The sequence below is a fragment of the Dunckerocampus dactyliophorus genome, chromosome 10 (genome assembly GCF_027744805.1).
Source record: "Dunckerocampus dactyliophorus isolate RoL2022-P2 chromosome 10, RoL_Ddac_1.1, whole genome shotgun sequence".
NCBI classification, from domain to species: domain Eukaryota; kingdom Metazoa; phylum Chordata; class Actinopteri; order Syngnathiformes; family Syngnathidae; genus Dunckerocampus; species Dunckerocampus dactyliophorus.
This window is the reverse complement of record NC_072828.1, coordinates 14,864,160-14,878,577: the sequence shown is the minus strand read 5'-3', so window position 1 is coordinate 14,878,577 and position 14,418 is coordinate 14,864,160. Positions and strand designations below refer to the sequence as shown.

General features: G+C 41.5%; 2 protein-coding genes across 12 annotated transcripts in view; both read right to left on the bottom strand.

The window, feature by feature from the left end:
* Window positions 1-14,418, bottom strand: part of celf5a (cugbp, Elav-like family member 5a) — a 272,470-nt gene that overhangs the window by 86,929 nt on the left and 171,123 nt on the right. The window lies entirely within an intron of this gene.
* Window positions 474-14,418, bottom strand: part of LOC129188389 (acidic leucine-rich nuclear phosphoprotein 32 family member E-like) — a 35,571-nt gene continuing 21,626 nt past the window's right edge. Inside the window, exon 2 of the mRNA XM_054788820.1 lies at window positions 474-8,363. Within this exon, the coding sequence (XP_054644795.1) occupies window positions 7,968-8,363 (396 nt within the window). The 3' untranslated portion in view covers window positions 474-7,967. The remainder of the gene's footprint in view (window positions 8,364-14,418) is intronic.

The following is a 14,418-nucleotide window of genomic DNA, read 5'->3' as shown; positions in this document are numbered from 1 at the left end:
AACGATATGGCAGTGATGTCGTGGCAGTGCTTCAATGCACAATTCAAGATTACAGCGAAAGAAGGAGGTACTAATTGAGGCATGACATCCATTCGAGCGGAGACCACAGATTATTGTCTTTGCTCATCAGCAGATGAACAACGAAGCTGCGGTGTTCAAGATATAAAATATCCTTCTGGCATTTCTCCTGTCAGCAAGCGTGTAAAGAGCAGTCAGATATTTGTTGATTTTTCATTTATCCTCCTTGCACACCTCACCCTCCTTCAACTCCAAGAAGACAATCTGGACTTGTCCTTGGCTCAAATGCAGCACTACTTCAAATGTTTTTTGTAGATTTGATGTGCACCCTCACATCAAAGAGACCAGGAGCTTATTTTCAAGTATTTTGCACCCTTGGGCTACAGGACCTACTTCTGAGCTTGCTGTAGCCCTGAAACCCCCACCACCCCCGCCCCCTGTAAATAGCTCGCTTTTCTGTTGCCAAAGTGCAATCCAGCAGAAGGCTGTGGGCACGGGGCTGCCGTGCTCAATCACGCCACATAATAGTTCTGTCGATTGCTTTCCTAAGGTGTTGATCAGTAATGCTCGCAACAACTTAACTGGATGCAACGCTGCGAGGGCAAAGGCATCCAGGGTACCCTCTCCTTCGCCTTTGAAAGATCAAACTTCTCATTGTGCGTTTGATGCTGTTACCCATTGATGCGCTAGAAGTTTCAGAGAATTCAGAGTCTTTTATGCAATACTGCTCTGATGAGAACACAAAAAACATTAAAAACCACAAAGAGTTGTCATGTTGAGTTCGTTTAAAAAGAACTGTGATGCATTTGCTCTGCTAGCGTGGTTTATTTGGTCAGGTGTGAATGTGATCGTTCAAAGCCTGGTGTGGGAAAAACAAGCGGGCCGTGGCCGCTTGAGAGATGGGTCTCGGCCCGCTTGCAAGTGAACTGTCGTGAGGTTTGGTTCACTTGAGCTCAAATGTGAACGCTACACAGGCCAAAGACACAGATCAATGTTAAAGTGACAGCAAAAATCATACAGAAATGACAAATGTGCAAGAGAAAAAGCATCTCTTTGCTCTGCTTTCTCCCTCTCTGTGTTTATAGAAGGTTTCTGTGACATCTAAGCCCGCCAAGACTCAAGAGTTTTATTGTGATATGCACAGCAGAACAGGTGGTTATACTGCGCAATGAAACTCTTATTCTGTTCATTCAAAAAAAAAAAGAAAAGAAAACACAATAAAATGAATATAACGGAATATAAAAATAACCAACATATTCAACCCTGCGGACAGCATCTTGGTTTGGAATATTTGAGTTAGTATGTCATAAAAATATTTAGAGATGAATTAATTATGATGTGTAATCAATTGATGAATGAATAACTTTATAAAATAATGAATTGTTTTTAACAGACGTGAAGAGATGCAGCCCTAGCCTTTTACATTCCTTACTTGATATTAGTCCCAAGTGCTTTCTGCAACCTTTAGTTTTGACCCCCAGGGGGGAATATTGTTGTGCTCTTTTGTCAATCAAATACAGTAATTACAAAATGAAGATAAAATAAAACATCTGGCCCATATAAAGTGCTAAGTTAACACACCAGAAAACATAACACTTGTCTGAGCAATACAGCACTGAACACTGAATTTGTATCAATTCATCTGCTCCAGATAAAATAAACAATTCAGATAATAAAACATAAATAAAACAAATATTTAAAAAAATGGTCGTCACTCTAGTCCAGGACAGTGGCTGGTATGGTTGTTAAAAAATAACGCACTAAATATGACTGCAATTAATTAATCACATGCTATAATTTGACACCCCGAGTAACTGACACGAACAACACATTTTCTATTGACTAACCTTTCGACTCATTTTTCACACGGTGGACTAATTTGTTTGTTATTTCATTGTGCCCATTGTTATTTTGAATCCAACTCAAGGGCCAAAACATAAAACGTCACTTGCACCGTAACAAATGTGAATATGAATAGCTTACCTACTTTTGTTAGAAGCTCATTAACTATTCAAAAACATTGTGTACACACTATGTCAGGGTCGTCACGATACCAGAATTTCAGTAGTCGACACCAATACCTGTGAATTTCCACAATTATTGATACTACGATACTACGATACTACATAGAAATAAAAATCAGAACCCATGTATGTTTAAATTAACTACTTTATTGAAAATTGTTTCAAACTGTCAAGTATTTAAGATTATTGTGCTTCAACATCTTTTTGTACAGAATTTAAATTGCAGTAGCAGTTGCCAAGAGGTAATACAAAAAAAAAAGAGCAGTAGTGGCCTATAGCCTCTCAGTATATAAAAACAAACAATATTGTCCTTATAAATATGGTCATACATAACAACAATAGTCAACTATTTTACATTTAAAAAGAACAGCAGTTTTTTTTTTTAAATATCGAATTTTATATTGTTGAAGGTTCAACGCCACTGCTGTTCTTTATTGTTCCTTTTCCGTGTTTGTGTTAATTGTAGTACGTGTTCTGCCGAGCACCCCACTTTGGTCCCTTGCAAGTTTGAGACTCCTGCTTTACAGTGTAAAGGAAAAATCAAGTTTTAGTTCAAATAACATAAGCTCAGAGGCTGTCAAAAAGCATCTCATAATGTCACGTATCATGATGGTATTGTTTCATTATTGCTGAACCATCTCTATTCACGTAAGGGAGCAAGCAAGTATTGGAAGCCTGTGCCTCTGCAAGCATAGTAAGCTGGCTCTCAAGCCCAAATGACAAAACATATACTGTACAGTGGTGTGAAAAAGTGTTTGCCCCCATCCTGATTTCTGTTTTGTTTTTGTTTGTCACACTTAAATGTTTCAGATCATCGATTATATCTGAAACATTTCAGTGTGACAAACATGCAAAAAAATAAAAAAATCAAGAAGGGGCAAATGCTTTTTCAAACCACTGCATATACTGTATACGTACATACATTTTATATATAAACATCCATCCATCCATCTTCTATGCCGCTTATCCTCACTAGGGGTATGCTAGGTGTATGCTGGAGCCTATCCCAGCTGACTTCGGGGGAGAGGCGGGGATTGGTCGCCAGCCAATCACAGGGCACATATGGACAAACAACCATTCACACTCACATTCATACCTATGGACAATTTAGAGTCCCCAATTAACCTAACATGCATGTTTTTGGAATGTGGGAGGAAACCAGAGTACCCGGGGAGAACAGGGAGAACATGCAAACTCCACACAGAGATGTCCAACAGAGATTCGACCCAGCTTATATATAAACATGTATAGCCTATTATTTACTTATTGACCACAATTAGTTTGAAATAAATATCAAATCAAATCTCAAATATCAATATCAAATATCATAAAAACATTACACTGGGCTTTATTTTGAAAACCGTGCACTTGACAGATAAGGAGAGGAAGAAAACATCAAGAGAAAAGTATTTAAAGTTAATTAATGCATTTCTTGTTCTAGCCTGTGAAAAGACCCTCATGTTGACAATATCACAACAGTAAATGTAAATATAAAAAAAAAAAATGCTGACACAGCGACGCAGCAGTGGCATGAAAAAACCACGACAGTCCGCCTCCCATGCAGCCCACCACCACAGCTTAAACAAATCCAAGGGGCAATCCTGGACAAAAAGAACATTTGCCTACAAATGTGAATACACTTCCCTCATTTTCGCAGGGCAAAACAAATCTTTCGATGACGTATTGGTCGTATGTACGTGTTCCGATTGGATACATAGGAAATAGGTCTGGGTCGCATGGCACAAAAACCTGATTTGACCTGCAGTGTGAACGTAGCCTAAGTCGACGAATCATGGCAGTACGAGTACTACAGTATGTCACGAAATCTGCCCAGCGTGAACGCTAAGTGAACCGCACTAAAGTGCGCAGCAAGTATCTTTCTTTTAATTTTGGTCCAGACATGTGTACCGAACCACAAGTGTGAACACAGCCTCAAGTATCAGTTGAAAAACCTCGTTCTTTTGGAGATTTGCATGTTCCTACCACTTAACATGCACTGCATCATTCGGCACATACTGCTGGCTGTGATTAGCCTTGAACCATATATAAAAATGAATTTATATGCCCTTTAAAAATCATAAAACACCCATATTGACTCGAGGCCGTAGGGTGCTGCTAATCAGCTCCTTCTACGCTCCATTTAGCCTCCGTGTCATTAAAGATAATACAAATAAAATAAGTGTTAACATGAAGACACAAATAAATAATTACTAACTGTCATGATTTGCACTAGATTTTCCCCCCTCTGCTCTGTATATTCCCATGCCTGTAGTGCATTTGTGCTGAACAAATTCCAGTTAATTACAAGGCAAATGGTACAAAATGTGCTCTGTGACCATTGCAATCCTGTTCACTATGCTCAGCAAGGATGCATCACTCATCACGCCCACACGAGCACATTAGCACGAGCAGATATGAAGACTCCAGCTAGCAGCATATACCCTCCTCCTATCTAAGACACACATACTTCTCCTTGTCTTTGCTAACATGCAAATGCTCGACCCTCGCTTGACTTTGACCAGCAGTGTGTGAACAAGCGCTACTCTGGCGATACAAACCGAAATGAAAGGATGGGTGCAACAAGCATAGCATAGCCGCTTGGTTGGTCTAATGAGATCCCTAACTGTTCCCGCCATCTGCCAGACACAAGTCGTGACATGAACCACGCAGCCACGCTAAAGCTTTAAACACGTTTTACATGAACCGACCCGCTCGACCCACCATCCGTCACGTTCTAGTGTCCTAACGAGAAAACACGTGCGCACTTTAATGACACAAGCGATACGCACTTGCTCTTCTCTGTGGTTTGTACTCACTGATATTAAATATCGATACAAATAGAACACATAGACTAGAATACAACAATAAAATAGAATACGACGGCAAACACACAATCACATCGAGAACCTGTTTGGAAAAAATATCTTTCATATTTTTCGTCTTTGTTGAAAATCATTGTATCATATTTCTTAGCTGCTGGACAGTTCTTTGAGTACTGCTTCATCGATCAATATTATCTTGCAATTAGCATCATGACTTCTCTATTTGCAACAACCTTTGAGAGTCCCTATGTACTGTAGCTGCTGCATCTCCCCAGGTCACTGGTGTATGAGAGAGGCGTTTGAGGCCCAGGATGGTAGGCATGTATAAATCTTAGGACAACCCATATTTTTCAGACTTTTTTCTGTGGAAAAATTTCCGAACAATTGGTTAGGAGACACCTTTCTTAAAGCCGAGCAAAGTACATTTGTAACACCCACATGAAGTTACCAAATACCTTGCTCAATAGAGCGCAGTAAGGAAATCTACCCTGACCTTTACCTTGCATTAAAGGTATTTTTTCATCGATTGTTTGCTTTTTAGAAAGTCCTCAACAGTCACAACCTCGAGGATGCCACTGTTCGCCTAGCTGGAGAGAGGTCGCTCCATAAGAGCAGAATAAATAGCGAGTGATTGACAAGTCTCCATTGGAGAAATGAGTTTTTCCATTCATTTGCCGGCTTCCAGAGGTGCAACGTCCTTCAGGAAAGTAAACACTATCTGACAGTACCTCTGACGATGACGGCGCAACACATAATGGCACAGCACGGTTCTGTCTGTGCCAACGCTATTTTTGCTCCCATTTTCGGCAAAGTTTTAACTCGCACAAAGTGCAGACAAATCACAAAGCTTCATCGGTGAATCTCCGCCCATCCATGTTCTGTGCGGATTGTCCTCACTCGGGTCACGGGTCGCTGAATCTAAATACTTAAATATAAATCAAATCAAAACTGTGCAGCAAACTATCATATTAAAAGAGGATGTATGAATTTCTCAGGGATGATGTCGTCATTCATATTTCAGTACTACAGCCGGTATCTCATGTACTCCAAATGATATGGTGCCAAATGATCTCCAACAAGGTTTCATTTGAGGAGTTGCATGTCAGGGAGCCATCGGAGGTACATTTTCACGACAAAGTCAAAATGATGCAGTGTTTGTGTTGATATGCTTCCTGTTGTCGTGGTGTTGATATACTGTTGATATTCTCTCTAGTCAGCATACAGTACGGTACATGTGTGGTTCATTTACATTCTTGGTTATCCTGATAATGAAGCTTTCAATCCGTTGCATCCCGCAGTGAGAACAATGAACCCAATTACCTCCTGCCGCCTGTGAGATGGGATGGCAGACTCCGAGACAGATGGGAGAGGACCGCGGCACTCAGCCCGGCAACCTGATCGCATTCATCTCGCTCCTCCTCTCCTCGCTTGCCCTGCCTTCTCTGTTCACCTGCGCTAACTTCTCAACTGGCAGGGGTCAAAGGAGCCAGGATCGTTACATCACACGCAACGACACAAATACAGACACCTTATACACACAGCCAACATGCCTTAAGAGTTCACGTAGGCAGCTTCCACCTTGATATAATGTATAGATACACTTAGAGTAGTCAGTGTAAAGCCTTATTTGCCTTCAATAGAGTCAAACACGAGGGTCGTAGCATCATGATCTGCATAAGTGCTGCCACCACCGAGGAGCTATGGTTCATTGAGGGGAAACGTGAATTCCAACATGTACTGTGACATTGTGAAACAGTTTTCCAACATAAGGAGCCCAAACACTCTTTCAAAATGCCAAGTGTCTTGTTCATAAAGCTGAGCGACATATAGGAACCCCTATACTTCCCGTATGATAGCACTTGGTATTCACCTATAGTATGAATGCCTTCTTCTCTGAGATACTTTGCTTGCTCCAGAGCCAATACCCTTTCTGCATAATCCTCCTATAGTTCCCGCATGCAAAATATACCATCATCTCCCATATTGACACCTTTACTGCTCCTAATTCTGCCTCTGCCATCAATAACAATTGACTTAGTGATTAATGCATCGCTCATAGTTTTCTGCTGTAGTGTGGTTAGCAAGTGAGAGGATCTGCATGGTAATAATTCTTATGGACATGGAGGTGTTTTTTTATGTAAACGGATGTCAGAGAAAGGTGTGTATATGTACTCACACCCTAGCCCACCTATGGAGGCGTGTTCACACAAACACACACACACACACGCGCGCGCACACACACTCTGCGCACCACATACTGAAACGTCGGATACATTATTGATAAGCAACTAATTACGCTTGTTGCAATTTCAGCTGACCTTTTCCTGGATACATCCTGGATCATTATAAGTTGCATTCTCCCCCTCTCTCTCATTTGCAAAGGTAATGTGTAGTTCACCTCCCTCCTTTCCTTCCTACTTCCACACTCAATTCACAGATTGACAAAGATGTGTTCTACTTGTCAAGATAAAAAGATGTAGAAGATCGACAGAGAGGTAAAATGTGAGTTTAAGTTTAATATAGCATTTGTGTTTGAGGTACAATCGGGTCTGGGGTTCTCAAAACTACACCTTATTGCAGTATTCCTTACGCTACTTGAATATTAGCATCATGTCCGTTCAGTTTTGCAAGATTACGCCTTTCAAAATGTCTGGCTTTTGTCACCTTTAGTCAAGTAACTCGAGCATGACGAGCATGACAGGGACACTTAAAATAATAATCCATGTCAGTCAGAAAGTATTGCACCCCAAAAAATGTTGGACAGGGTGCAAAGTGGGCGGTTCTTTAAACCTCAGGTAATCGGACAACTTCACTATGACCTTGATGGACAAAAAAGTGCATGGTAGCTGCAATAGAAATGCGTTATTTTTTCTTATTGAAATATTCACATTTATTTGGCCATCAGTGTAAATGACAGGAAAGCAAAAAGTTTACAGCATTTGAGTTGTGAAAGAAGAACTAATGAAAACTAACTCATCTGTCACATTTGTAAAAAGCTATAAATACTTGTTAATTCTTTAAAAAATCTACTTTGCTGGATTAAAAGGTTCAATCAACGTCAAACACATGACAGTTGTGCTGAAGCTCAGGCTCCGCCCCCTGACTATTTTCGTTGTCGTCCCGGTCGAAGCTTTAGGTCGCTGACGCCGTAGTTGTCCACGGACGTGATCTCGCGGTTCAACAGGTCCAGACTATGCAGGCTCTTCAAATTTTGCAGCACCTCCACGTTGCTCAGCTCCTTGATGCCGATGTTGCTGAGGGTGAGGTAGATTTGGTTGGCACATTTCTCCGACAGAGTCTCAAAGGAACCCGACAGGTTGTTGTCTTTAAGCTCCAGCTTGCGCAGCTCGGGTAGCGAGGGCATCTTGACCAGAGAGGCGAGGACCATGTTGACGATGCTGAGGGCCTCCAGCTCTGTGAACTTGTCTGTGAGGCCTTGCGCTTGTCCACTCAGTGATTGACAGCTGTCCAACACCACCTCAGCCACCTCCCCCAGGTACTACGTCTAGTGCACGGCAATAGTACGTTCGACGTTCATTGTTCCAGCATGGGAACAACAGGACCAAATAATGCCACGACTGCTTCACGGATGCGGGAAGTGGTGGTGACGCATACCCATATGTGTCACAAGTACTATTGTCGTGTACTGGACGTAAACAGTACTTGTCGAGGTGTAAATAAGTCGTGTGGGAGCAGGGTCATTTTCTTCCAATGCGCACCATTTTTAGTCATGTAATGCGTACCAAGTGCATAATTTATGTGTAAACAGAAAGCAAACGATGTGCAAACTAGTATTTACGCTTTTCAGGCATGCGGCAAGTATTAAAAGTAGTAAATAAATAAATAAACAACAAGCATTGCCACGGCAACTCGAGGCAAAATGCGTGCAAGTGTAAAAACCACTAAACCCTTTTCCCTGCAGACTGAATCTGTTTAGCCAGTAATGGCATCTACATCAACAATAACAATTACATTATTGGCTGGACAGGACATGTTAAAAAAAGTTAGAAAAGAAAGTGGTAAAATATTGTAAGTATAGTTGTGTTTGGGATGCTTGTGGACAAATTATTACAATTGCAGCTGATTCTGATGTAATATATGTTAAAGTGGAGGAAGTGGCTGTGATATACAGTATCTATATAATAGTCAAGGCAATGGGCTGAGGGATATTTGCAGTAAAACACACTAGAACACTCTTAGTTTTGAGGTTAAGTGAATTTTGATTGTTTTTTGTTTTTTTGCATTTTGAAATTGATTCTGATGTGTGGTGATTTTGAGACACACAGTCTCATGCACCATTCTAAAGTCCACCCATCCTTCCATTTTCTATACCGCTTCGCTTTTCCTCCTCCAGCATGCCTCCTCGCGGGGGCATGCTGGAGCCTATCCCAGCTGACTTCGGGCGACAGGCGGGGTACACCCTGGACTCGTCGCCAGCCAATCGCAGGGCACATATAGACAAACAACCATTCACACTCACATTCATACCTATGGACAATTTAGAGTCACCAATTAACCTAACATGCATGTTTTTGGAATGTGGGAGGAAGCCGGAGTACCCGGAGAAAACCCACGCACACACGGGGAGAACATGCAAACTCCACACAGAGATGCCCAAGGGAGAATCGAACCCAGGTCTTCCCAATCTCCAGGCTGTTACTGTGTTGGCCAACGTGCTAACCACTAGACATGATGATAATTTCCAAATATTTTTTTTAATATCTCATAATGCAATGTCTTACAGCCTTTTGCCACTTTCTTTTGTCATTTTCAGCTAAAACATGACCATTAACCTTGGAAAAATCTACCTTCACTCCATCCCATGAATGCATTTTGGGTTTAACTGTTTGTCTAAATGTCATACTGGCTTTAAATAATGGTAGTTACGTTAAGAAAGATCTCTTATGTTTATACTCGTGTTTAGAAGTTTCACAACTTTGGGTTTTGTTGTAATATTCAGCTCTTCCATCGCAATCACAAGGTGTCTGTGATGGGAGCTTACTTGGAACCAAAATAGATAGAACGAGGTGGAGAGGGTGAAAAAAAGGGCTGGGAACAGCAGTTTGCTGGCAATGCCATGAGCGGATGAGCCAGCCAGCGCTATAGCAGGGACGACACCAGCCGAAGGATTAATGGTCCCGGGGGGGAAGCCAAGGTAAGGCTGCTGCTCCCGCTTGACATCTTTGTACTTGTAAGAGCAGAGAAATTAGCCAGGCGACGCAGTGAGTAATGGCCACGCTGTCTCCATCAGTCCCACTTAACAATGCATACAATGCCGGGGGGGGGGGAAAGTTTTCCCATGTGTGCAAAGTTATTGTGGATGCTGAGGAAATGCCAGTTTTACCATTGAATATATACACTATTCTATATGTATCTTTATTATTATTATAGCCTTTTCTTATTAGCATATTTAGAATTGAGTGCCCTTTTAAAGGGGTTGTCCTCTGTATACCCATACAGAAAGTCTCCTCATTTTCAGCATCCTTTCACCATATAAATATTGCATGCATAAATATTGATGTAGCCAATACATTATGTATGGATTCCCCATGCATGGACCCATATTAAATAATAGGATAATCATGTGATAACTTCAGTACAGAGGGAGCTTGGCTTTCTGCAGATATTCATAACCTGTCATGCAGAGACGCTATTTGTCCACTCAGCAGACAATTGTCAGTGGCACAAAAGTTCCATACTGAAATTGAAAGTATTGACACTAAAAGCACACCTTTACACAACAACAGCAACAAAGATTACCATAAAAAGTAATATAAAGTGATTTAATCTGTTCCAGGCTCATGCTCGATATACAGTACAAGTAAAATACAGCAAAAAACTACTCACACTTGACAAACAGTGCTACTGTCACCTAGTGGCGTCTCACAGCTGGAAGTGTTGCGTAGTATTTACACTAACATTTCCTATGTCTCAGTAAGTTAACGTTAATAATGATTCGGAGTGCATGAGAACGTGGAAAGGAAAATGTAGTATAGTAGTATAGTGCACAACACAGCAGAAGCAACAGAACCAATGTTGTAATAGCAGGAAACAGGAAACACCTCGGCTAGCATTAATACTGCTGATGAGTTCAACAGCAGCTACCACCATGTTGTGGTGTGGATAAAAAAAATTAATCTGGAGGTTGTCTGCAGCTACAGCTGTTATTGCCAGTGTTTTTTGACCCAGTGCTAATTAGAAACCCCGGCAGTTATTTGCTTTAGTATCCCACACACTCAGCTACTCTGGAAACTCAGCAATTAACTGAATACAGGTGTTAACTGGAGCATTTACAGTATACTTTGGTACCTCTCTTTTCATTATTCGGAACCTGAGGAAATGTTTCCATTAGGAAATAGTGTAAATCCAAATAATCCGTTGCTGACACCCAAAAATATTTACAAAAAAGAGATTTTATAGACAATAATTATTGTTTTACATAAACAATGAATTATAATAATAATAATTGACAAATGGATGGCACTTATTGTTGATGTGGACTTCCCATACATCCTGGTGAGATCAAATTCAATAGCGTTTCTTACCTTCGTTATCAAAGTGCTGGCACTTGTAACTTTCTTTGGCGGGTTATTTAGCTTAGTCGCGCACAATAAAAAAAATGCACGGATAGCAAGTCAACAACGCGTAGTTTGCTTTGTTTGGGCACTCCATAGAACAGAACGATGCAGCACAGGGCAAACGGACTAGTTTGTTACATGCAATATTGTACAAAAACTGACACAGTATGCGCTGTACTAAAACCGAGGCAACATTATTTGTGAAAATTTTAGATAAAAACCTAATCATGGGCCGTATAAAACCCAGGGTTTGACTGTATATTTATTGGTGTTTGACTTGGTAATGTGTACTTTCTGCTGGAATTAAATGAAATTTAGTCCCACAATGGAGCAAAAGCATCACAGCATCCTGTTCTATGCCTAAACTATCTTTCCTGGTTCTTGGCACAGCGCGTCATTGGGCCGAGCAGTTGTCAGCCTTGTGTGAGAAGCAAGCCAGTTGAGAATACACAAGCCTTCTTGGCAGGGATCTGGGAGCGAAGAGATGACAGGTGACGAGGGGTTCTCCCAGCTGTCTAAGACCCAGCCACGTCCCAGCACACTAGTTCCCACTAATGACCAGCGGACTTCCTCTGGCTCCTGCGGGACAACAGCTGCTGCCATCCCCGGCTTGTCGTCAGGCTTTGAAGGGGGGGGACGTGGCAGCACAGTGAGCCTGGCTGCTCTCCCACCTCGCCAAGGATGGGGACAGGCGATCTTGTTGTGCCAGCATGGCGGCTAAGCCTGCTGAAGCCCTGTCCAGCCAATTACTCCCTCCCAATTCCAAGCTGCCGCTCTAATAGAGGAACTGGGGAGCTCACAGTCGGGTTTACAGGTAACACACAGAATGAGAAGGAAAAGCTTACTTTCTCTCCAAACTGAAAACAAATTACTTTGAGAGTCCTTGTATTGGAGCCCCCCTGGTTAGGTTTAACCTTTGCACTACTTGCAAGAGAGAGAAAGCGCTTTATAGGGAAAGTAGCAAAGATGTTCATGCAAGGGGGTGCTGAGCTCATCATTCCGTCCACGTTTGCGCTGTTCAGATAAGCAGCGCCTCCAGTGAGCCGCCTCCCCTCCGTCAACGGTATACTTTAGCGCTGATAATTTTGTCCAGCTAGTCTTGCACCGCACATAATTTAGAGATGCACTTCAGATTTCGCTAAAGAATCAATGGGCCGTGTGTGTGCAGGCGGGGATGGGATGGAGGTCGGAATAAATACAGCTGCTGTAAACAGCCCCTGAGATATACGCTTTAAATACATATTGTTCCAGTTAACATTCTCCTCCAAAGCTCAAGAAGTGAATGAACAAAAAGAGCTTTAACCCTTTAAAGGACACTCTTTCACACAGCCTGCAAAAGCTTTTTTCCACCTTTTTCCATGTCACTGTTCTGTATCAACAAATACATGTGGGTGAAGTTGCACCAAAGCCATAACAGGATGGACACCACCTGTGTGAAAGGGTATTCTGGAGTTTAACAACTGACACTCACGTTTCCCACCTTCACGTCTTTTAGTGTTGAATGCAATTGTTGCTATCCGCCAGGGCTATTTGCACATGTAATTAATCGTGGTGCACCGCACTTTATTTTGATAAACGTGCACCGGAATCGCCTGTCTGCCCTGTTGGCACTTGCGTATTTGTGACCAGATAAAAGTACGAGACCCGTCTTGTGTTGATGTTCAAGTTGTTCCTTATTATCGTGAGAATGAAAAATAGTCCGTAAAATGTGTAGTTACTTGAAGACAGCTTGTCGTATGTGTGATCGCTCACGTTTCAGTCTCAGCCAACTTTCTGGCATCTTTGTTTACACATTTTGCCTGTCTTTCTCTGCCTCTCTGGCAGCAGATAGCTAGCTCTTTTTTGTCCCACGCACGAGCTACAAGTGGCTATCGCGTTCATGGGATACATGCTAACTTACTTTGTTAAGTGTCACTTAACAATCTTCCTCTCTTGTTATCATTATAATACTTTGGGCTTGTCTTCAAAACACGAGTTGTGTGCCGAAGTTAAACACGCAGTGTGTCCAGCTTTAAGATAGTGACGCTATCACAGGGGTCTTCAACAGGTAGCTTGTATGCTAGATTAGCTCACCAGCTGATGTTGAGTAGTTCACCAAAGAATATTTGCTTCACTTTTTAGTATTTTTATGTGTTCTATTCAACTGTGTTGCCTCTATTTAATGACAAATGAGCACACAGAGTGATGTGCCCTCCTATGCAGCCCACCGCCACAGCTTCAAAAACCCTGTAGCTGCCAAGTATTTTATATGTCATACAAGATGGATGTCGTCTCATGTGTAACAATCTTATAGCAAGATGCCGTGCCACTGTGTGAAAACATCCCCCTCAACTGGGTTCTGTGTGAAAGGCACAGGTGGATAAATTCCAGATCAATTGTTACGGCTTCAATGTGAAAAAGCAGGGCTGTCAGATGATTACATTTTTAAAATCGGATTAATCACAGTTTTCAATTTAATGAATCATGATTGCAACTATGCCTGAAAGATGCTAATTGATACTGTATTTTAGAGAAAGAAAGAGCATTATTAACAGAAAGATAAATGACAAGACAGGATTATATATATTTGTATGTATTAACAGCTCCAAATGAAGTGAAATTTAAATCAAGTTAAAAGATACCACCTGTCTGAAAACCCATTTGCACACTTGTCAATTTAACAGAACTTAGAATATTTCAATCACACAAACTATGAGCAATGAGGTGTTGCGTTCAAAGACACCACATAAATTGAATTCACATGTTTTGAGTGTATTTTCTGGGATAGCTGGGTTATCTTAGTTTAGCAGCGCATGCTAGGTGCTAGCATCAGTTTGTTTACACCATGTTGGGTTTTACCGCTTCTTAACAAAGCGATTGGAATTGCATCCGGAACTCTGTCTTCCTTAACTACAAGCATGGGGATTTTGTAGCAATGTGTGAAGAGGCTGACATCCCATTAGTAAAGTTAGCAAAGCTACAACCGTTTCTGAAATA